The sequence below is a fragment of the Astyanax mexicanus genome, chromosome 6 (assembly GCF_023375975.1).
Source record: "Astyanax mexicanus isolate ESR-SI-001 chromosome 6, AstMex3_surface, whole genome shotgun sequence".
In the NCBI taxonomy this organism is placed as follows: Eukaryota; Metazoa; Chordata; class Actinopteri; order Characiformes; family Acestrorhamphidae; genus Astyanax; species Astyanax mexicanus.
Genome location: NC_064413.1, coordinates 18,292,405 through 18,317,117, shown reverse-complemented (window position 1 = coordinate 18,317,117; position 24,713 = coordinate 18,292,405). Strand labels below are relative to the sequence as shown.

The following is a 24,713-nucleotide window of genomic DNA, read 5'->3' as shown; positions in this document are numbered from 1 at the left end:
TAAACTACACAGATTTCTCTCCTGAAAAATATATTTATTTGGGTGAGTAAAGCACTTCTGTTTATTTACAGTAAGCTTAGATTCCCAGATTTCTCCAGAACTTAGGCCAGAGAATTAGCATTAGCGGCTAACCCTCAGGAACCCTGAGTGCTCTGATAAGCCAGGGTGATATTAGCTTTCGTTTTATCCCACATAGCTTGTTTTAACATGGTAAACACACAGACTACAGTCCGATATACTCGCCTCTGGGCGTCGAAAGAGCTAGCGTGTTAAGTGGGTAATGCTAACACTGCTCCAGCAGTGCTAGTCAGGGTTAACATCAGACTACAGGCTGATAATATTCACCTCTGAAAGGGGAAATAGCGGCTAGCGGTTAGCGGCTAATACTAATGCTACTCCAGCCCCAGTGTTGGGGAATTAAACTGAAACTCCTTTATAACATTGCACTGATGGTATTTGGGAAAATTAAACAATTTTAAGTGTGCCTTATAGTGCAAAAAATATGCTACCTCGTAAGCCGGATGTCTTGAGTAGTAAATTGTAGAATAAACTACTACTACTAAAGTACTTACACTTAAGTGTGTTGCTTAAAGACACTTCAACTTCACTTTTTTGAAGTCTGGGTCTCTAGTACTTTAAACATCTCTGTCTATAACAATACTGCTGTAGCCACTGCTATTTTGGAGGCAGCCTAGAAATCTAGAAATGAGGAAATTCCAACTTCTGAGTTCAAATAGAACACAGCATAAATGTAATAACACAAAAGCTACCTTGGTAGAATGTGGAAGTGAGGCTAGCTTATTGCTAGCTTTCTAGAGGCTACATACACCCAGACCTCTAGCTGACTGAACGCTAAAAACAACAGCTAGCATTAAACAAAACATAGACCCAACCACACATTTATTTTAGTCCATGTTAAGTGTAATTATTAATCTCAACTAGTTTTTTGTCCTCACTCATGGGTTAGGACTGATTCCAGTTATAGCAGTGAGAAGAGAAGGTATTTATAACCCTAATCCCACAACATCACAAAATATAAATTAATAGTTTATGTCACGTACTGGCGAATCGCAGTGATCCAGCGTTGAGCAGTGCCTCCTCCTTCAGCTCTCTGACCTTCACCTGTGCCGTGGAAGTAACGTCCGGCCAAACCTTATCTGCTACTCGCACCTGCAGACTGTACGACCCGACCGAGGTGCCCCCCTTAATACTCAACTGACCAGTGCTCTGATTCAGGATGAACTGTCTGTAAGAGAGAAGAGAAGAGAGATGATAAAATTATTTTAAATTAAATACTTGATCAAATGGAGACTAAAGAACTTTGTTAGAGGTTTCTTAAATGTTATGTATTTTGTATCTAGGTATTTTTACTGAGGGAAGTCTAGGGATACTTTCTAAATGAACAGCAAAGGTTTTTTTTTTGGATAAGAGCATCTGCTAAATGTCATAAATAAAATGTAAATATAAGTGAAAATTCATTTCTTTGCAGATAAATGTAGAACATCATTGTGTTATAATTAGTAAAAGTAAAAAACATTACAATTGAACAGAGGATCTGAAAATACTTTAATTGAAGAAATAAACAATTGAATGTTTTCACAATATTACATTTAAAAGCAAAAATTTAGAATGATAGTTAAATACATATTGTTGTTCTTACAAAAAAAATCTTGTCTCTCTTTAAAGCAGAACATTTTCTCATTCATATTTTTAATTCCATTATTTTTTTATTAATTTTAAAATGTCTATTTGTGGTTTTTAGTATGACTGAATGCCATGTGAGCCATTTCTTGTGAAAATAAAAGTGCTCTGGTGTTTCTGTTTAGCCCTGCTTTATTTCACTGGATTAGTGGTTTTTGAAGAAGGACAGGATTTCGTCTCTAAAAATTTCGTATATAAAAATATATATTTCAGTTGCAACAAATTTAAAATAGTTTGAGACACAATTCAATTTGTTTTGTTGACCAAACCGAGATGCAGAACTAAAAATGTTAATTAGAAAACTTTTGACAAAACTTTTCAACAAAATAAAAAAAAGAAAGAAATATTGCCAGATTTGTATGTCATGTCAAAAGACACTAAAGGCAAAAAAAAAAAAACACAAGGTTAATGCATGACAAAGTTGATATAATTCCCCAAACTTTACCCTACAGATGCCGTCAGTATGATATGTGTTCTACAGCCGTGCTTAGCTGTGTTTATCACCCCGGACAGCATGCGCCAAGGTCGACAAACTCGTGTTGGCTGTGGTTCAAATTAGATTTTAAAAGGTGCAATCATGTTCACATAACAGCAATCGAGGTCCACGTCGCTGGTGACCTTCAGCTCAGGTGCCAAATTAGGTAATTAACTGTCAAGTACAGCAAATGAAACACTGCCCAGGTCGAAGAGATGCATGCGGTGCTTGCCAAAAGTCGCTAAACTGCTGCGCTAATGTATTAATGTGTTAATTACCCTAATTAACAAGCTCGGGAACTTTGAAGAACATCTCAGAGAGGCTTATTTTGGAGAAAACAAGCGGAACTCCAACTGACAGATATCAAGCTACGCGAGTGGATGTGACATTCATTATTTGCATGTATATTGGCACCTTGCTTTGCCTTAGTTCCTTTTGAAAAGCGTGGCGTCTGTCACGGAGCCGGTACGGCAGGCTCAGTATGATGCTCTTCATTATTTCATGCGCTGCTCATTAGAGCGAGCGTCCGTCACACATCAGTTTTCCCATCAACCGCAACACGAGAATCGCTGTCTTGCTTCAGAGTGAATTCTGAATCTCATTTTTTTGATGAACTATTAAAAGCATCCCACACAAGGTGTTGGATACGATATTCATCATGTTTCCTCTCCTTCTCTTTCTCTCTCTCTCTTTCTCTCTCTCTCCCAGCTTTGTTCTCATCACCTTCCTTGTTAAGTGGCAGCTGCCACTGTAGGGTTTGAACCAAACTTCAATAAAAGATCAAAGTACCTGGGGGGCTTGCCTTCGAATTTGTAAACCTTTTCGCTCCAGTCGTCAAGGTCAGGGGATTGAACTTGTCCAAGTACAGTCGTGGGGAGAGAACCTGGGGAAAAATACATAATGAGGTCATTGAGGAGCCACCTCACACAGACTCCGCTGTACCTGGGGCTGAATGTGCGAGTGTGTGTGTGCAGAAATGTGTGTATGTGTGTGCGAGTGTGTGTGGGAGGTGAGGGGGAAGAGACACACATCTTTAAAAGATAACGGGGGGAAAAAAAAGCAACTCATCTCATTGCCACATATGGATTCGCTTAAGCTACGTGGTAGGGGGCCCAATGCTATTAGTATGCAACGCTGCCATTTATCCAAAAGGCAAAACGAAGCACTGTAATCCTGTTAGGCATGAAATCAACAGCTTTTAAAATGGCTCCTGTTTATGTGCCTATTAAACCAAGGACTTAAGTAAATTGTTTGCTTCATGCCATGTTTGAGCTACATGATGAGTTCTTATTAGAAGGTTAATGCATTACCACTGGGTACGAAGGAGAAGCACTAAAAATACATCGACTCAAACCATGTGCTTCCCCCCCTGAGTTTAATAGCACGCTGACAGCTGGCATGAAATGCTAAATAAATATTGTAGGAGCAAATATAGCCTTCAGCAATCAGGCAAGATAATGAGTCAAGAAGCTGCGCAGTTCCACAGTAACGTACCTTCGTAATTGTAGACTATGAATTCGGAGTGTCCCGGTGCGTGCGGGTGGTCGTTCTTATCCCCTATGGTCACGGTCAGTGTGCTGGTGGAGCTCATTGGGGGAGAGCCGCTGTCAATCATCAGAATGGGGAGAAGGTACTGCTTCTGCTGCTCCCGATCGAAGGTACGGAGGGCCGTTATCATCGCGCTACCATTCCTCAGATCTGTGAGGTTGAAGTTTGTGACGTCTGAGGTGAGCATCAGCAAGCGAATGGAAAAAGGCCCTCTATTAGGTGAGGAGTCTCGGTCCGTGGCATGGAGTAGAGTGGAAGTGGCATTCATGTGGACGACTTGCGGTGCAATGGTGTTCTCCCATACAATGGGCTGGTATGGAGCCTCAAACTCAGGTCCATTGTCGTTAATGTCTTGTACAGTCACTAACACAATGGCAGAGCCAGTTAGAGCAGGGCTGCCCATGTCTGAGGCCAGCACCATCAACCTATGCTGAGATACCTTCTCCCGGTCTAAGGAGTCGGCCACCACCACCCAGCCATTCTTATCAACTAAGAACTGCTGGTAAGGGTCAGTCTCTGGAGCGATACTGTAGGAGAACTTTCCATTCTGCCCTGAGTCCAGGTCCATGGCCGTCACCTGTGCCACAATGGTGCCCACGGGTACGTCCTCAAACATGGACCCAGCATCGTAGAACTGCGGGAAGAAGACGGGTGCATGGTCGTTGGAGTCTTCAACTTGGATGACACAGTAGGCTACGCTGAAGAAGTCTGCGTCTTCCACTTTAACTGTGAGATTGAACGTTCGCTCGTGGGGCTTCTCAAAATCGATCTTCTTCTTGAGCCGCACAATCCCCAGTCGATTGACTTTATCAGTCTCGATGAAGAACTTGCGGTCATCATCTCCACCCACGATGCTGAACGTCATCACCGAGTTCTCTCCCTCATCTCCGTCTGTGGCAGCAACTGCCAGAACTTCACTGTTGATATCCAGGTCCTCCGCCATGGTGGCCGTGTAGACTTTCTGTGTAAACACCGGAGGGTGATCGTTCACATCCGAAACAACAATAGTGGCAGTTCCAGTGCCAGAGAGGCCTCCTCCATCCCTGGCCTCCACCACCACCAGGTAGCTGTCCTCCACCTCCCTGTCTAGAGAGCGCAGCACTGTGTAGATGGTCCCTGTGGCCGGATTGATGGAGAAAAGGTTGAGGTTGATCTCGTTACGGACGTTCTGAACGATCCTGTAAGTGAGGATGGCGTTCTTGCCAGCTTTCGGGTCGTCTAAGTCAGTGGCTCGCATCTCCATGATGGAGGTGTCAGCTGGAGAGTTCTCAGGCACGTGCCCCACGAAGCAGCTGTCAGAAGCACAGAGGAAGATAGGAGCATTGTCGTTGATGTCCCGCACCTCCACCAGGACGTCAGCAAAGCCAGTCAGGCCAGCGCCATTCTCATCAGTGGCTAACACCAGAAACCTCCAGGTTGAACGGTCCTCTCGATCGAGACGCTTCTGAGCGTAAATCCTCCCAGTGAGTTCCTCTATAGTGAATTCGCTCCCAGCACCCTGTCCATGCAGCGAATATCGCACTGCGCTCTGGTCGGCCTCTTGATCTGGATCTGTGGCTGAGACCTAAATAATTGCATGACAAAACAAGATTGTGTTAAGGACCATTAAGGGATGCGCTACTTTTTATTTGGTAACCGAAAGCGAAAAAAAAAAGAAAAAAAAGAAAGAAAAACACTTTCAGTTTTTGGCCTGTTAAGTAAAACAACCAAATAACTTATTCTGAACAGTGACTCGTGTAATTTAGGTTATATTGAAGCATTTTCTCTAGGACTACTTTTAGTAGGTCCAAGACACAAAACAGAGCCAAAATAGGTTTCAGAATTAACTAAATACAGATAGGAGGGCTCTCTGTAGCCACAATACTAGACAATGACTTTGGTCTGTCTTTGGACTTTTCTGATCTGTAATCCAGATCAGAAAAACAGTTAGCTAGCATCGCAGCAGCACAGCCAAGGGAACCAGTGCCAGCACAGTGCAGGTCAGCTTATGTATCTACATCCCTTATTTTAGATTAAAAGCCCTCTGAAGGTTTGTAATTGTGACTTTCTGACGTTTCTTAAATAAAATCTGATGCATTAGCAGCAATAATTATGCTGGGATAAATTAAAAATCTAGGAAAATGATTTTCGATATTCTGCCTTGTTTGCAGTTTTATTTTGTTTAGTTTCCATTTTGGTAAATAATGTTAATTTTGGTGCAACACTAACAAATATAAATGACCTTTACATGCATTACCAGCAACTTAACTAAATCAAGGACAAGAATATTTGGCTTTATTTAAAACTTCCAAATCTGTCACAGAACACAAAAAGCAATTAAAAGTTAATAGACGCAGCAAAGAAACGCAGAAATCCCTCGTCTCTCCCCAGGTTTGTTTACATAAATCCTTTGAAGTCTTTTTTATGCTGACAGCACAATAGGCAGTGATTTGGGGAACTGCTGGAGCAGCGCGACAGCCGAGGCCAGGTATGTCAAAATATTCATTTCAAACAGGATTTTTCCCCCTCTCTAAACTCTAAGAGCACATTAATAAACATAACAAAACATTTCAAGGGATAACGCCATGAAACAATTTACTGCACATCAAATTAACTCTACTATACGGTTTACTGACATACTGCATGAATCTCAATGGAGACTGGTCTACTGGTCTATCTATAGTAGACTCTCTATGCTATCTATACATGATTAGCAATGCCTCTCACCTCAAGCACGAGGACCGGCAGCTCAGTCAGCTCCTCTGTGACGCTGGCATGGTACTCAGTCTGGCTGAAGATGGGCGCTTCATCGTTTTGGTTAATGATGTTGATGACCACCATCGTCTGGTTCTCCCATTTACCATCTGACGCCACCAGCCGTAACTCGTAGCGCTGCACTCGCTCGTAGTCCAGCCGCTGGGCAATGAAGATGGTGCCGACCTCTGGCTCAACATCAAAGGTGCCCATGGTGTTCCCTGAGGTTATCTGGTAGCGTAGCTTTGCATTGGCACCTGTTAGGGGTTTGAAATGTGGGTCAGTAGGTGCAGGGGAATGGATTTTTCTTTTTCCTGGAGGACTAGATAAATATAGATAAAAGTCTGACATGGTATTCTTAAAAGTGATCTGAGTAGTATTTTTAATGGGTTTCTGAGTTTTCATATAGCATATTTAAAGCATTGCCTGATTGTCCATTGTCCAACTTTGTAGATGTATATAAGCACCTACACTGATTGGGCAACTCAGCTACGTTAAAAATAACTATTTGTATATGGCACTGTAGCATCCCCAAAAAGCAAATGTACGCTGCACTGGATTAGGGAAATATGTAGTACTGATTCTGGTATGAAATTGTATAGCAGACATGGCCTGGTGTCTTTTTGGACAATGGCCCAATTGACCAAAACTGACCTGATACACGGATTTGCAGCAAAACAGACTCACAAATCGTCCATATTATCTGCCTTTCAGCTGGATCTAGATGTAGATATTCAAATTTAGGTGGGTCTAGTTTACCAAAACAGTGCAAATACAATCTGAAACCCCTGACCAACACAGTGATTAGTGCCATTAACAGCTACTTGTCCCAGGTTTGGCTCAAATCAGTAGTTTATTTGCCACTACAATGCTACGATGATTCTGTGATGGCCAAGGTAATCCGATCCAGACATGCTTGCAGTCTGGGTCTGTACATGAACATAAAGACACTATGTTCAACAGCAAGCATCATGTCTGCATCTAGTTTAAAGTTTCATATCACTTGGCTTTGGAACAAAGATTCCTTTTACTTGGAGTATGCTTGCTCTGTACATCTTACTGATATCACATCTTGCTCAATAGAATATTCCTTGTGGTGGTGGATGAGAAGAAGCTAAACAGCGAGCTAAATGCATCAGACAATTGTCTCTAATAAATGATGTGGAAAGCAGCGCAAAGGACAGAGAATTTAGTAGTGGTCAAAGGCCTTAAGTTTGTGATCAGTGTTAGTAATTGTAGGCATCCCAAACAGACTTAAATACTCGGTTCCTGAAACTGTAATGTTTAAAAACCTTAAAATGTGATGTTATTAAAAAACCCAACCCTAATGGTTCCTTTGGGACCTTCAAAGTGCACAAGATACGGCAGCGGCTGGGCAGTAAATTGTCATGCATTAACATTCAAACCTACAAAGGTTTAAGTCTTTCATGATACACCAAAGAACTGAGATGAATTGAGACCTTAAGATTTTTTTTACTATACGTTGCTTTAATCAAGCACCCTTGATTAAAGAAAGTCCCTATGTTGTAAAAAAAAAAAAAAAAGATTAGAAACACTAAACTTTGTACCATCTTTCAGTTTTACAGCAGTATTTAGATATTTAGGATTGTGTTAAGGCGAAACATTGATGAATAGATGTACATGAAGTACATGCTAACTTAACCAAACACATACCCTGTCTTCAATTAACTGTAAAAGTCAAATTGACCTTTCATACATACACACACACACACACACACATATAGGCCCCTGGACTGAGGTAAGCAGTATGAACACTTTAGATGTTCTGCTTTCTGTCCTTTTCGTCTGCCGCACAGTTCAGTAGTTCAAACAGAGGTACATCAGAACTCCACAAGTCTTTCATCCTCCTCACTCTTTTTCTCCATCCAGTCATTAAATCCCACATGCTTGCTGAGTGTCATCCACGATCACAGGTTATGCGAACTGTAGCGAATCAGCCCACTCACACGATTACACCTCCACCAGCCTGGCCTTGCTATTTGACCTCCGTAATGGAGATGCAACAATAGTACAGAGAGTGTGGGCCTCAAAAACAGCTCCAATTATGGACTCCTGCAAAAGAGACATGACTTATGACTTTGGACGCAAACGTATAGAACAAACACAAACAGACAAGCAACAAAGCCCTCTGTCCGCTTGAGACCGTCCCCACTCTTCTGGCCCCGTCCTTGTGGCCCCTCTGTGTATAGAGAGGAAAACAACTCTCGCCAGAGCTCTGTTTACCAGCCTGGATCAGATTTTATGAGACAAACACCATCTGGGCGCTATGTGTGAGGATTTCATTAGGACGTGTTATGCTCACGCTGGCCGTGTCTGTCAGGGCCGCTGGAGCACGATGCGCCCTGACACTCGCTGAAGGCAGCTCTGCCGCTTTGGCCCAAAGCACTTTCCTTAATGACCAGCTGCCTCATATGGTGCCCCTCTCGCAGCATCACTACGGGCTGAGGGCCTTACACCTACGCCGTCTGCGCTGCGGCCGTGCCTCTCGAGCTGGGGAAATTCTGCAGTTTTCTCTCTTATGCTCTAACACACCTGATCCACCTAATCAGCTCATTAACAAACTCTTCATCAGATAAGAGTAGCAGGGGGACTCCAGGAACTCCAGAACGGGGAACCAATGGAAGCAATGAACTGTAGGACGCAAACTGAGTCGCCAGATTTCAGCCATAGCAAAACGAGACAGTCCAATGTGATGGGCAATAAAGAAAAATGAAAATATTGTGCATACAGTACGTTGCATTGAATATCTTTATAAATCATACAGAGTCCTTGGTACACAGTCCTTGAACCATAAAGTAGTTTTTTTCTCTTCATTTCTCAAGTGGTTCTTCCATACCACTGCCATTATGCCTTTTATGCACTCTGGTTAGTTATTGTAATGTAGTACAGCTCAGTGGTGTTTTACACTATGCATCGCTATTCTACTGCATTTTCTAAACTCAAAGAAAGAAAGTGGCCTCTAAAGAAAGCAGACCTTGAGTTGGCTGGCTGGCTACATTTAGTAAACTCTGTAGTCCGTAACAGAAATGCGAAATGTGAGCTTAAAGGGATGATTCCAACGAGAAAAGGGCGAGTCTAATCAGCTTTGCGAAACATTTAATAGGACCATAGAATTCCTCCATTCCCCATGGATCAGGCCCTAATTGTTCCAATTTCTCAGTTTCATCCCCAGTGTAATATGAAATATTGGGATTAAATGGACGGCTCGTTTCAGAGCCGGGAGCTGGATGGGGTACCGCCGGGTTCTGATTTGCATTCCTGCTTGTGACAGGCCTGAAATAATAGCTGTCTGGCAGCCCGGCACTGTTCATCCAGGCGTGGCAGATCATCTTGCCACCCTCGTTTCTCGGCGAGGGCTGCTGTTTCGTCATTGTCGGAGCGTTCAGACACCTGCGTGGACTACCTCGCCGCTGACGCCACGGTGATGATGGCTACATGCCACACTATATTTGTCATGTGTGTGTGTGCTGTGTGTAACAGGTGAGGCCGTGTCACCTCTGGCGAGGGGCCTCACAGCCCGGCCTGTTTGTTTACGGTGACAGAAGAGCACGGATCACCTTCTGTGCAGATGAGGATTGGCGAGAGATCAGGCGCAGTAATCCCGTTGCTGAAGCAGCCGGGAGTGACAGGCCAGAGGAGTCCAGCGGCGGGGGAGGTGATGAGGGGGCGAGAAGAGAGGCATACTGGCACACTCCACCGGACAGAAAGGTGATCTGTCCAAGCCTGTCGCACTCAAACGGACAGGGGCAGCACTGTGTGTGTCAGTGCACTGTGGCTCGGAGGGGACAGGCCGAGGCAAGGCCGGCCAAGGAGCTGATTTAGACGCACTAATTCAGCTCTGGATTACACAAATGTATGCTAATTCAAATGAGCACACGAAATGTCACTTCCCATCGCTGCCGACAAATCACAGTGGTCTGCATCGCTGGGGGAAGCTTCCGGGGGTCGAATTAGTCCAAAGGATTTTCAGATCTCAGAAAACATAAATAATATATTCACAAAACAGACAACTTTTATTCAAGTTCAAGAAAGAATAATTTACAGCTACCCCCAATAAACTTAGACCTACTTTAGAAATGTTATGAATTATTAGTATTATTATTGTTGTAATGCCTGTCTCTCCCTCACCTTCCTGCGATCTCCAGTCTCCGGACTACTGTACCCAGAATGCACCCCACACTGACATCACTCCCTCACACAGTCACGACACTGCACACTCCACCAGGAAGTCAATCACCTGAATATTGAGTTCACCTTCTCACACTAGTATATATACACCATCACTCCACTCACACCTTGCTGAGTATGCTATGAATGATTCTGTATCTACCATGAGTTTTTCAGTGTTCACTATTAAATTAGTCAGTATACTAACTTATTTTCTACCCATTAAAATGATTTAGGATCTACTTTGAATTGTATTTAATGAACATCATTGAATTATATATATATATATAGTAAATATATATATATTTACTATATATATATATATATCACTAAAGATGAATCATAATATGAAACTACTACAAATCATTTAGAATCTACTATCCATTTTTCAGAATATACTATGTAATGAAATTCTGTATCCACCATGAATCTTTCACTATATGAGTTCACTATGAATTATTCAGTCTCTACAATGAATTATTCAGTATCTATGATAAATTATTCTCTACACTAAAATGATTCAGTATCCACTATAAATTATTCAATGCATATTGAATCAATAAACATGAATCAAAATATAAATCTACTATGAATAATTTAGAATCTAGTATGAATTATTCAGTAAAAACTACCCATCCTGGCGAATCCTGACACTTTTTATTACGGGGTATTACAGGGTCAGACTGAGCAGGCCACATGCGATCATGTCCACTTTACATAGTCACATTCTGTCTGCAGGCGACAGCATCCGCAATGTTCTCCTAAACAGAAACAGCGATACACACACCACTACAGTCGATCTGCTAGCAGGAGGAGGAAGGCAGAGAAAAGGGAGGAAGAGAGGGGGGGGTAGGTGAAGTAACCCAGTGCTGTTGTAAGGCCAGGAGCTACTGAGCTGAAATCCTTCCAGAAGACATGCCTGATCAGCAAGGCTGTCGCTTAATGGGATTGTGTCATGTTTTATGGATTATCTCTGGCTAATACAGATCATCTGCCTGCTTGGACACCTGTGCCAAGAGCAGAGACAAAACAACTGCAGGTTGTTTCTCTCAATAATGGTTACGGCCATTTTCCTCTCATTAGCAGATTAACTGCTGATAAGGTCTGTTTTTTTAGGACGGTGGTGTTTACATAGGATTAAGTGTAACACTGATGACACACGACAATTTCACAGCTTGTTTGGTGCCTGTGCCTCTAGTTCTGCACCCATTTACTCTTCCATTATGACCGACTCTGTGTTTCTACATCCATTCTCCATTATTTTCAGCTCCACTGATCATATGACACTAACGACATAGTTGTATAATTACATACTGTAGCTCTTATGTTTCTATGCATACTTTCTGCATTATCTACTTTTACCCCATTCTTCAGTGGTCTGGACTCCACAGGTCCATGACACTGCTATCCAGCAGCCATTATTTGGGTGGTTGGTCATTCTCAGCACTGCAGTAACACTGGTGTGGTGGTTTCAGTGTGTGTTGAGGGAGCAGGCACAGCTGTACTGCTGGAGTTATTAAACCCTGTCTTTAAAACATGTATTGCCCACTCTATTATGCACTCTCACATAACTGTTCCATCATGAAGGTGTAAAGTCAGAGACAGAAGCTCTGAATCTGTTTCTGCACAGTTTGTGTTGGTCATCATCTGGTCCTTTACTAGCAGGTCACCCACAGGACACATCCCACAGGACCAAGGACGGATTAAGAGTTAAAGAAGGCTTGTTGTTTTCACATAAGTTAAATCACACCTTGGCCAAATTCACTTAATTTAGTGTTAATCAGTGTCAAAGATAACATTCATCAGACAAATTGCTTGTCTTTATGCTCCACCAGGTAGGATTGAGATTTTGTGCTCGTGGGCTCCCTTACAGTTGTAGAGTGTAATAAATGTTTCAGGCGGATTAGTTTCTCTTTCTCGTTTTCTGGCTTTCACAGACATATTCGGTCTCTTTCCAGCTTCTGCCAGAGTGTCTGTATGTTAGTTTGTGAAGAATGAACCAGTAGTCCTTGTAGAACTGTTAGAACTAAAGGTCGGAAAGAAGGTCGCAGTTCTTGCGAGCGTTGGTCACAGACAGGAGAGCAACGCTATTCCTCCTATTACACCTCAATGCAGCGCTGCAGTGAGTTTCAAGCTGTAATTTTACTTCTTTAAAAAGATCAAAAATCAAGAAAATCCTACCTAGTGCTGCTTTAAATTTAAATAATTGCTAAATGAATTTGTGTCTCTGCGGTTAGGAGAAATTAAACATAATTTCTGTTATGAAATATGGTAGCTTGCCTGGCAATTTGTTGGTCCCTAGAAAGTCAAGCAGCCATGGTAAACGACTTCTATGGAAGTCAAGGGACCCATAGCAGGGGCCCTCATGATCAAGAGCCCTATAATGATGCAGGGTCTGAAAGAGTTAATGTGACTATATATACCTCCCTGAAACTTAAGATGTCTGGGATAATGTGTGTAGAAATAATGAGGTGGACATATTATGTATATTATGTTTAATCTTACTTTTAGAAGGATTTCTTTTTTTACTCTTTCCTTGGACATAAAAGCAGAGCCAAGATAGAATCCACAATATGAGGCATCTCTAATTTAAATAATCATCAAGTCTGAACATCTTCCCCATCTTGCGGATTTACCTGTGTCATTAAATAAACCACTGTTATTTATTTATGAACCTTTTTTTTTTGGAGAAAACAACAAGGGACAAACAAAACAAAGACACCAACATCAAATAATTACCTCAGGGGGATGAAAGTGTTACTCCCACCATCACCACAGAGATTTGCTAACAAGCTTGGCGTAAAAAAAAGAGAATTTTCCACATAGATTTTACTCACGCTACATTTTTTTTTACCCTCCCCAGCCTCCCATCTCTGCAACGGCTGTCAAAACATCACCACAGATGGAAGCTGAAAATCCGCATTAAAAAAAAAAAAAAAAAATCACAGCACAGATGACGGTGATCGTAAATCTGTAAACTAAGAGGTTCCATTAAAGAGGGTCAGGAATCTGCCTCACCTTTGTGATACAGAGCACTGTAGGTGTAATGTGTAAACTCCCTGCCAAAGAAAATGTGCACTATGGGCACAGTGGTGAGCTTTTCTATTGCTATGACAACATAGCGAAAGCAGCCAGTGGTCTTACCCTCATCTTCATCATTAGCGGTGACGGTAATGACTACGTAGCCCACTTCCTTGTCCTCCTCCACACTGATCTCGTATACAGACTGAGAGAAGGCTGGAGCGTTGTCATTCACGTCCGTGACAAAAATCCTCACGTAGGCTGTGTCTGTATGGGAATGGAGAACAGTCCATAATGCATTACATTCTCTCTGTTAATCAATCTGTAGTTTGGATACAACATGATACCACTTAGAATCGACTATATAGGTTGATTGTTTATATCTAATAATTAAGAAAATTAAAATAAACACACTGATTTGTCACACAATGATTTTGACACATGATTTGTCATGTACTTGAAGAAGAACTGGTAAAAAAGTGCTTGGAAACAGTATATGCATTGCACAGTCTACACTGCAGTCGGAGTAGGACTGTCTTAGTGTTCTCAGGAGCCTGTGGGTTACAAATATGGAACAATCTAACACGACTTCACAAGTAAATGTTTCATGTTGACATTGTTATGTGGTTTTTAATTAAAAAAATACATTTTAAAATGAGCTCAGCTCCAAAGTCTTTGCTTTCCACCATTTTCTGTCATGATACTGCTTTTTACTTCATGTTGTTTATTTACAGCGTCCTACAAAAGATCTGAATGTCGAGAAATGCAGTGTGCCTTGGCATGCAAAAGCAGCTAATGTTGAAAAAATTTTGCAGTTCATGAACTTTTGAGAGCTCATAAAAAAGAACTTATAAAAGATTCCTCATTTTACTATGGTTAAAAGTAGGTTAATTGAATTACATTTTATAGAATGACAAACAACCAGGCTGTTTGATAGGTTTATATTTCTTTTAGTATATTTAATTATTTATGAACATGTTTTATATAATCTACTCAATAACATTTACTTACTAATCAATTTTTAAGTGTTTTTCTAGCTGGACTGTTTATCTGGTACTCTCATTTTTATCTTTGATGTATTATTCCATCATTTAACACACAATTTCACAGTAGTCAAGAATGGTTTGAGTTGGATTTTTTTGTATTTCTAATTAAATTATTCTACACCTATAACAGAAATGGCACTTTAACACATTTCCTATCTAACTATTATTGATTATATCTTACTATATTGATTATATCTTGGGTGTAGGTCGCATACTGCTTCAATAGTCCTGCCTAAAAGGGCCGGCTTTAGAAACTCTCTCTCTCTATGTATATATATATATATGTATATATATATAGGTACATGTATAGCTCTGGAAAAAAAATAAGAGACCACTTAAAAATTATGATTTTTCCAAAATTGAAGACCTCTGGAATATAATCAAGAGAAGGAAGGATCACAAGCCATCAAACCAAACTGAACTGCTTGAATTCGTAAGTTTTCCGAAAGCAGTGTGCATTGGTGGAGGAGAACATGCCAAGATGCATAAAAACTGTGATTAAAAAGTAGGTTTATTCCACAAAATATGGATTTCTGAACTCTAAAAAATAGTTTTCTTTGCATGTTTTGAGGTCTAAAAGCTCTGCATTTTTTTGTATTATTTCAGCCAATTTTTTGTCAGAGCTGTATATATATATTGTTATGTTTTGCATCAATTTTATAGACCCTAAAATAGAACCTTGTGGTACACCAGAAACTCTTGTGAACTAAATCGCTATACAATAGGTAGCTTTTGCTATAGGATTAACTAAATCATTACTCATCAATAATCATAAACAGAGAGGTTACTGAGAGGGTAAAGGCTAATTGTGTATAATCCACATTCAATGGGGGACACAATGTATGAAAATATTAATAATTGAAGCACTTTATACTTCATCAGTCGATTAGGATCATCATTATTGATCCAGTGGAGTCTCAGTGAGGAAATCTTTTCTTCATTAGAAGTGATTTAATGATGTTAAATGATGAGTGGAGCTGCTGCTGTTGTTTCTGGTGTGACGGGTGGGCAGATGTGAGCAGGGTGAAGCAGCACACCTGTGTTTGGCTGGCCTTGTTGCCCCGGTCGTGCCGACTCTGAACCGTCCTGGGACTGGACCTCGATCAGGTAGGAGCTCTTCTGCTCGCGGTCGAAGGATGCCCGGGTGTGGATTGCTCCGGTGTAGGAGTTAATGCTGAAGAACTGAGAGTCTCCACTCTGGTCCTTTAGAATGATGTAGTTTATCTTAGAGACAGAAAAAAATGGGTTTAGTCAGTTTATTCTGAATATGACTAGTTATAAGTAAGGTCTGAGTGTGTAATCTTGAGCAGCGCTCTTACAAAAACAAATCATTTAGTTGAAGCTCTCTGCAGCCGTGCATCTACATTAATTAATAATGCATTACAAAAGCAACATTAAGCTTTTCACTGAATAAATATGAAAAATAAAGCCCTCACAGGTGTGTAGAGCTGAGGAATACTCCTTAAGTTCTCACTCACCATGCCATTCGGACCAGAGTCCAGGTCAGAGGCTGAAACCTGGGCCACCGAAGTGCCGATCTCAGCCCCCTCGGGCACTGTAGCTTCATACGTGCTCGACATGAAGAACGGAACATTGTCATTGACGTCTGAGGGATATAGGACAGAGGGAGAGACAATGAGAGTGAATTTACTGTACTGTGTCAGAAGCATACATAGAGAATATATACACATATGTATTCTAAGTACACATTCCATACATGTTCCATATATTTCCCAGTTTAAGCCCTATACGGACGGGATTAGTTTCTCAGGGGGCGTCTGTGAAAAATATTTCACACTTCTACTCAGTGATAAAACAGGAGGATCAGTGAGTTTCATAGCTTTCACGGTCACATGACATCGTGTTCAGTAGCTCCTCTATTTCCACTCGCTTGTGTTTATGTGAATCTCTGTGGAAACATGCTCCCCAAGTATAATTATGGTGTGTGGCATTGGACAAATAGCTATTTCATTTAATGCAAGGTGACAAAACTCCGGACAGGAATAAAGTTACCAGAGGACCACAGAGTTCAGCGAAAAGCCTTTAATTTTCTCAGAGGACGTCTGAGAAAAACACACACACTAAGTAAATACACTAAATAAGTACAAAAAAGCCCATGCCCATGTTTTTGTGTCAGTGAAGATAATAAACATTATAAACATTATCATCAACTGAATATGTGCCAAGAATTGATCATCCAAAATTGTCTGGCTTTCAAATAAAAAAATGTGCAATTAAAATATATATTGTTAATAAGTACAGTGATACAGAATACTGACTGTACCTTGGCTGGATAAATGGTACAAATCTGTTCTTTCTGCTGTTAGGAAAGACTTTGTACTTCAGAGGGAACACATCTGACCCTGTAAAAACCAATATTAATCCTTTGAAGGTACATTAATGATGAGTGTACCTCTGAGCACAAAAAAGTACTTATATCGTACCGTTTTTTAAAGTGCATATATGGTTGTTCTGGACAGGAATAAAATCACAGAGGACTCCAGGACCCCCTGAAAAACTAATCCCGTCCAGATAGGGCTAAAGCAAAACTGTTTGAAAACATATAATTTACTCCAAAATCCAACTATGGTCCATTTATAAAAACATATTGCTGCGCACAAAAACAGTACTTTCTAAATAGCAACTTTACAAGAGTCATTTTGGTACTTTTTTTTTCAATCGGTTCATTTATTGTAATCAGACACAATTTAAAGTAGAGGTGGACGTTCAGTGTTTTGGGGGAAATACCACCTTACACAATACTAATCGAGGACAGGGGTGGACACCACATTAACCTTCCTGGTAAACTTGGTGTGACATCATTGTGAAGGGCTTTAGTAATGCTCTTGCACTGTTTCTCAACATAAAATGTACTTTTTGAAATCCAACACATTAAAACACTGTCAAACTACACTGGCTTTAAAGGGGTTCTGCAGCTGTGGACCCTTATGTGGTAAACATTTAATAATAACAATAATACAATGGTAGAAAAACATAGGATATAAAGGCCTTTAAAAGAAACTGCCTGGTAAAATAGACATTTGCATCGCAAATCGATAAAAATGTGGAAGGCAACAAAACAAGAAGAAAGTTTAGAAAGTCATATTTTGTATCTTTGGCTTTCAGCCCTTGAAAAGGTAAAATAAGCAGCTGCAGCAAAACCCAGCGCACACTCTAAATTTGTATGTATATATGTAAATTGTATGATATATTTCTTACTTTACTAAACTATACTAATACTTACTAAACTACACTTACTAAACTATACTAAACAATTCCTATATCAATACAAACAGTATAAAAGCCACCACCAGTTGAGACGATGTATGTCATCTCACACTGATGTAGCCAGGCTACAGAAACATAAATACATACAGTAAACATATATACAGCTCTGGAAAAAAAAATAAGAGACCATTTCATTTTCTAAATCAGTTTCTCTGATGGTGCTATTTATAGGTATATGTTTGAGTAATACATTGTTGCATAAATATTTAAACTACAGACAACATTTCTCCCAAATTCCAAATACAAATACTGTCATTTAGAGCATTTATTTGCAGAAAATGAGACATGGAGACAATAACAAAAAAGTTGCAGAGCTTTCAGACCTCAACTCATGCAAAGAAAAATAGTCCATATTAATAAAGTTTTAAGAGTTTAGAAATAAATATTTGGTGGAATAGCCCTGTTTTTTAATCACATTTTTTTATGCATCTTGACATGTTCTCCTCCACCAGTCTTACACACTGCTTTTGAATACCTTTTTGCCACTCCTGGTGCCAAAATTGAAGCAGTTCAGCTTGGTTTGATGGCTTGTGATCATCCATCTTCCTCTTGATTATATTCCAGAGGTTTTCAATTTGGTAAAATCAAAGAAACTCATCATTTTTAAGTGGTCTCTTATTCCCCAGAGCTGTATATTGATATAGAGTTATTGTCCAGCCCTACCATAAAACTTTTAAACTTCACTATTCACTATTCCAGTGTGTAGATACAGGGTTCCAAAGACGCTATATTCATGTGTGAGGTGTGTGACTGGTGTAGGTAGAGTGTTCTACCTGTGAGTGAATGCACAGAGAGTGCTGGTGGGCTCTCTGCGGGCAGGGTGTAGTGTGTATGGGTGAGTGAGTGGCTGTTCCCCCGCAGTGCGGTGATTGCAGCGCCTCTCTAACGAGCTTTCCGAGGGCTTTTGTCTTCCTTTCATTCCGTTTCAATCTCCATTCTACCCCTAATTAATGCTGATACGGTCTCAAGTGTTGTGCTTCCCTGCTGTAGCTGCTTACTGAATCTCCTAACCCCCCCTCCCCAGACCCCCACAAACACACATACACAAAAACACAGCTACCTGCCACACACTCATCAGTGTCATGCATCTCCTTGCACTCTGTACACACAGATACAGCACAGGCTAAATGAGGTATGAAGGAAAGGAACATTAATGTCAACCTTGCTTTAATTCAAACCCCCGTCACAGAATCAGAGCAGACTGCTGTGTGTGAGAGTGTGTGTGTGTGTGTGTGTGTGTGAGGAACAGAGCGTAGCACAGGCAGGAAACTCTGATAAATAAACCCACCCAGGGCAGATCTGCAGTGTGGCACTGGTTGTCAGCACACATTTGCAGCACGCTGTAGATCGATGTCAACTTCTTTTCTTCCCTTCTTTCTTTTCTGTTCTTTTGTCTTTCCTTTTCTTTTCTTAGTTCTTTTCTCAATGCTGTCCTTTTCTCAGTGCTGTTTAACCCATGTGGGCTCACACCACAGCTCCTCACTTGCACATATATCCTGAATAGGCTTGTCACAATAATCACATTATCGAGTTATAGTACAATATTTGGACATGAATGAGCCCGTATGTAGACCTTGTTTAAAAGTCAGCATATTGGTTTTCTTTTATGTAAGTTTCATGTTTAATAATATTTAAACATTAAAATATTTCAATAGCATGGTCTAAATCAGAGGTCGGCAATTAAGTTTGGCTGCAGGCCAGATATTTTTCAAGCCATTACGTGGCGGGCAAATGGAAATGTATTTGGAGATGAGAGTGCTACAGACTAATAGCTCTCCAGCCCAGAGGGTTGTTGAACCCAATTGCAGAACAGTTGATCTCAAAGCAGGTAAACCCAAGAAGAAAGGAAAAAATAAAAATAAATGAACACACAGCTCCTCATGCGGGATCGAACGCATGTCGTCAGGGTCGTGGTCCAATACACTGCCGCTGCCCCGGCTAATGAACTGGGACACAGCCAGGAAAAAACGCCCTTATAAGGAGATAGGGAGTCCAAGAACGGGAGGAAAAACGAGAACTAAAGTCACGCCGAGTGCGACAGAGAGACAGGGGAGTGATGTAAACAAAAGCTCGCCAGAGAAGCATTTTATTTTTCATCATTTTATCATTATCGTTCATTATAATTGAAACAACCTCATGGGCCAGATGTTTCATACTTCTGTTTTGCACAGTAAAGTAACAATGACAAATAATGTGATTTACTGCAATTACTTCTGGAAAAATATAACCAAAATGTCTATGAAGTCCTAATTTCCAGACAAGCCTAATACGGCATATTAGCTCTTGTTCATCATTTTAGGAGCTAATGAGAGGTTCTCTGCATGCTAGTGTTGCAGTACTTGAGTCGGTTCTCTGTCTGGAGAGTGGTCTTAAGACAATAAACGAGTGATCTCTTTTTGGGGAGAGGCAGACCTGTTGTTGTGTATTGTTGTCGAAACCGCCAATGTGCAAAGTGTCAGATTAGGGTCATATTTGTTAAAAACTGAAACTAAACCGTTGGTAATCAGCATTATTAACAGCACAGCATTCTGCTAATGGGTGTCACCTAGCCTGGGCTTCAGCACTACAGCCCCCACCATAACGCTTGAGAAAAGCCGCCAACTTTCGGTCACGTTTAGTTCATTCACTTCTCACTTAGTTCATTAACGTTTACAGACCTGTCCCTACATCCTAAACTGCTCTAGTGATGTCAACAACATCTAGTGCCAGTCTTGGTCTTGACTTGGACTTGACTTCTAAAAGTCATTGGCATGATTCAGACTCGACATGTCCCGGTCTTGATCTTGACTCGGACTCAACCCTGGCAGTCTTGACTTTTACTAACTGCATGGACATGGGATTTGCACTGGACTAAAGCACTGACTATGGTAATAGTAGGGTTGGGAGGAATAATGGTAATAAGACACATAGCAGTATTTAAATTTGATGATGCTGTCTCCAAATGAGTACAGTCTGCAGTACAGTCAAATGAGTACGGTCTAATGTAGCTGGGGGTTAGGCTAACTTACTCCAAATAAAAGGAGAACAGGATAACGTGGTTGAACCAGATGGCTAAATGCTACTTAAAACAGTTGTACCCAGAGATGGAAACACATCTAACCCTTATATCTTCAAATGACACATCAACAGAACATATAAATTATATATTATTATGAACTGCTAAGATACTCATATCATATGACCATTTACTTTATTTTGTGCTCTCAGCTACGAGTTTTGTCCTCCAAAATTTCGTAATTTCAACCTCCTGACATACATACAATCTATACTAAAGAGTAACTGTTTATTATACGTTGGGTTTATTGACAAATATATTTCAGTTATGATTACTCATCTTAGTGATATAATCATTGTGTGAAACTTTGTATTCAATATGCATAACCAATACTCACATTGTATCTGATCATTTTTATTACTCACAGTGTATTTTACACGCATTTATATCAAAGATTAACCAATAATCACAATATATCCCTTACACATATAGTAAAACATTGTTTGATCAGGCATGTGACTAACACAGACTTTATTGTAACAAATTAACCCACACGATACATAAAGCGTTTACTAACACATAGGGTCTATTGTATGGCGGTCTAACCACGCGCCACTAACACATTAACATATAACATATGAGAACTATTGTGAAACTTATATAGCTCATGTTTGAAGCATTTTTGTTTATCTGCATGTCTCTGACTAACCATCAATCATCAGCTAGTGCACTCTGTATGAACTAAATTGATACAAAGGAGGCTTCGGGACGAACAGTGTGGCCTTTCTCTCTCTGTGCGTGCAAAGTCCTTCACCTACCAAAGCGGGAGGACGCGCGCACATAGAGAGGGCGGCACTGTCTAATTACTGAAACAATATTACACTGTCTGACTGGACCCAGTCAATTCTTGAAACAATACCACACTGTCCGGCTGGATACAGTCAAGGCCAAACACTGATGGTCCGGTCAGACACATGAAATGGATTACTAACACGTGAAATTACACATGCTAACATGAGATGATTTTAGCAACGCCTCATCAGCAGGTTTCACGTCATTTGGGGTATAAAAATGGAGTCAGATCAGAGGGGGTCAGAACTTTACTGAGATGGCTGTAATACTGTCTTGTATGTACTAGTTCTCCTGAATTCAGCAATAAATGCTTGGTTTGCTTTCAACTTCACTCAACTTGCCTTCGACTCTCTATCAACGAGCACGCAGGGGAGTTGTACCCCGGACGAGAGGTGGGGGTAGCCCACCTTTCATTTTCATTTCTACAACAATACCAAGGTGATTAGCCTGCTAGCTGACTGATCTAACTAGAAGTCTAACTAGATGTCTATGGGTTCAAAAATGACAATTTGTTGCGTAATGATTTCCTGTTATTATACACCAGTCACTTGACTTAGCTCTCTCAGATACATTTTTTATCAACACTTTTGTCAATAGCCCAACAGTTAGCTAGCTTCAAAATACTTTAATTTCAGCTGTCTGTGCCTTCAACAATCTCGATAATTAGCTGTCTTTGTTTGAATTATTGTCTATCCATATATTTCTAAGTTGTTTTTTCTGTCAACCAGACTTGTTCTGTGAAGAGCAGGATGTTATTATGCTAATTAAGCTAATGCTAACCACTTTTCTCTCATAACTGACAGTTAGTTAAACATTTGGCAATTATGTGACAAACTGAACTTGGAATTTGATTGGTTTTCAGTTTTAAAATAATGTAGGGTGAGGTTATATGGAATTGACATAACTGTAGAGCTATTTGCACTTGTTGCAATACTTTCAAAACACCTTGCTCCAGGCTCCGAGTGATCCAGTGGGCTAAGCACTATGATCGGGAGACTGCCGGTTCAAAACCTGTTCATGCAGCTTGCCATCAGCTCCCGGAGCCCTGAGAGAGCACAATTGGCCTTGCTTTCTCTGAATAGATAGATGGCGCTCTTTTCCCTCATCATTCCAAAGGATGATGTTGATCAGCTGATGTATTGGAACTGAGTCGCTGCGCTTTCCTCTGAGTGCGCTGTGCTAGTCTTCACTCTCCTGGTGTGTTGCGGCATCAGTAGTGATAGGGGGAGTCCTAATGAGTGGATTGAGTAATTGAAAGACAAAATGGAGAAAATGGGATGTGCTCCCACTAATACTCAGAGGTCCCACACATCACTGGCGTTCAGGGAGTCTCACGCATTGTAATTTTAGAGTTGAAGGAGCTCTGAAATGAGTTTGTGCAGGATGGAATGTCTAAATACTGCATATCAGAGAAATATTTGGAGATGGTACAATGGTATGAAACGAGGATTCCGCCCAAGCATAGTAATGTAGTAATTTAACTGGTGTTATATATTTGTGTGTGTGTGTGTGTGTGTGTGTGTAAAGCCGACTCTTACCCGTGATATTGACGTAGACTGTGGTGAATGATGCGAGCGGGACTGCTGCTACATTCTGAACACGGACGCGCAGGGTAAAGAAGCGTGTGCTCTCATAATCAAGTGGCTCGGCCACCAGGATGGATGCTGAGCCGTCTCTCCGGTTGGGCTTGATGTAGAAACGCACAGGCATGTTCGTCTCAGGCACCTGACCTTCCTCCAGGTTATAGGTCACACGAGGGTCACCCAGAGGAGAAGTGGCTTTTATAGTCTGTGGAGACAATAGGAATATTATTATCATTTTTCCATTACTGCTTTACAAAACTCCTTATTTGTGCACCTATTGCATTTCTACTATCTGTCACTACACTTCCACCTTATTTCTCAGGCTTTTCTCTCAGTCCAGCCTCCGATAAACAAGTGTTCATACAGTTCTGGTAAATGGTATATGTTTGAGTAAAATGAACATTGTTGTTTTATTCTATAAACTACTGATAACATTTCTCTCCAATTCCAAATAAAAATATTTATTATTTACAAAAAATGTTTACAGAAAATGAGAAATGGCTGAAATAATAAAAAGATATGCAAAGAAAACAAGTTCATATAAGTTATAAGAGTTTAGATATCAATATTTGGTGGAATAATCCTGTTTTTTAATCATAGTTCTCATGCATGTTTTTTTGTTCTCCTCCACCAGTCTTACACACTGCTTTTGGATAACTTTATGCTACAAACTCCTGGTGCAAAAATTCAAGTAGCAGTTCATTTTAATTTGGTTTGATGGCTTGTGATCACCCATCTTCCTCTTGATTATATTCAAGAGGTTTTCAATTTGGTAAAATCAAATAAACTCATCATTTTCTTTAAGCATTCTCTTATTTTTTTCCAGAGCTGCATACTGTATATCTTTTAAACATATTACACCAAAACCCCTCTACATCACTACATAATGCACAAACTTTGGAAACTCATTGGCATTTCCTTTTTAAAGCAGAAGCTGCCAAGAACTCCAGTCTTTTTCAACACTTTTTCAGAGTTCTGCCCTCCTACAGTCATACAGTCTGTTTTCACGCTATTACTGTATGCTGTATATGTGGCTAATATCCATCTGTCTGTGGGTGCAGATGGGACAGGAATAATACTGAGGAAGCAGTTTGAGGAGTCACTTTATTAATATAAACATAAACATCGTCTTATATCATCATATATTTGGAAAAATATATTCCATTATTGAACTTTATGAGTGTATCCTTCAGCACTAATGTGCATGTGTGCTTTTCTGCTAAGCATTTCTGAATGGCTGTGTAAGCTAATCAAGTGAAAACTGCTTGGACATGCTATACTTG

At 40.5% G+C, this 24,713-nt stretch overlaps 1 protein-coding gene across 1 annotated transcript in view; it reads right to left on the bottom strand.

The window, feature by feature from the left end:
- Window positions 1-24,713, bottom strand: part of si:dkey-22o22.2 (neural-cadherin) — a 231,816-nt gene that overhangs the window by 25,060 nt on the left and 182,043 nt on the right. The window contains exons 13-20 of the mRNA XM_022674142.2: window positions 23,386-23,635; window positions 16,191-16,318; window positions 15,750-15,936; window positions 13,790-13,933; window positions 6,431-6,714; window positions 3,671-5,288; window positions 2,966-3,059; window positions 1,062-1,246 (exon numbers count right to left, since the gene is read on the bottom strand). Of these exons, the coding sequence (XP_022529863.2) occupies window positions 1,062-1,246; window positions 2,966-3,059; window positions 3,671-5,288; window positions 6,431-6,714; window positions 13,790-13,933; window positions 15,750-15,936; window positions 16,191-16,318; window positions 23,386-23,635 (2,890 nt within the window). The remainder of the gene's footprint in view (window positions 1-1,061; window positions 1,247-2,965; window positions 3,060-3,670; window positions 5,289-6,430; window positions 6,715-13,789; window positions 13,934-15,749; window positions 15,937-16,190; window positions 16,319-23,385; window positions 23,636-24,713) is intronic.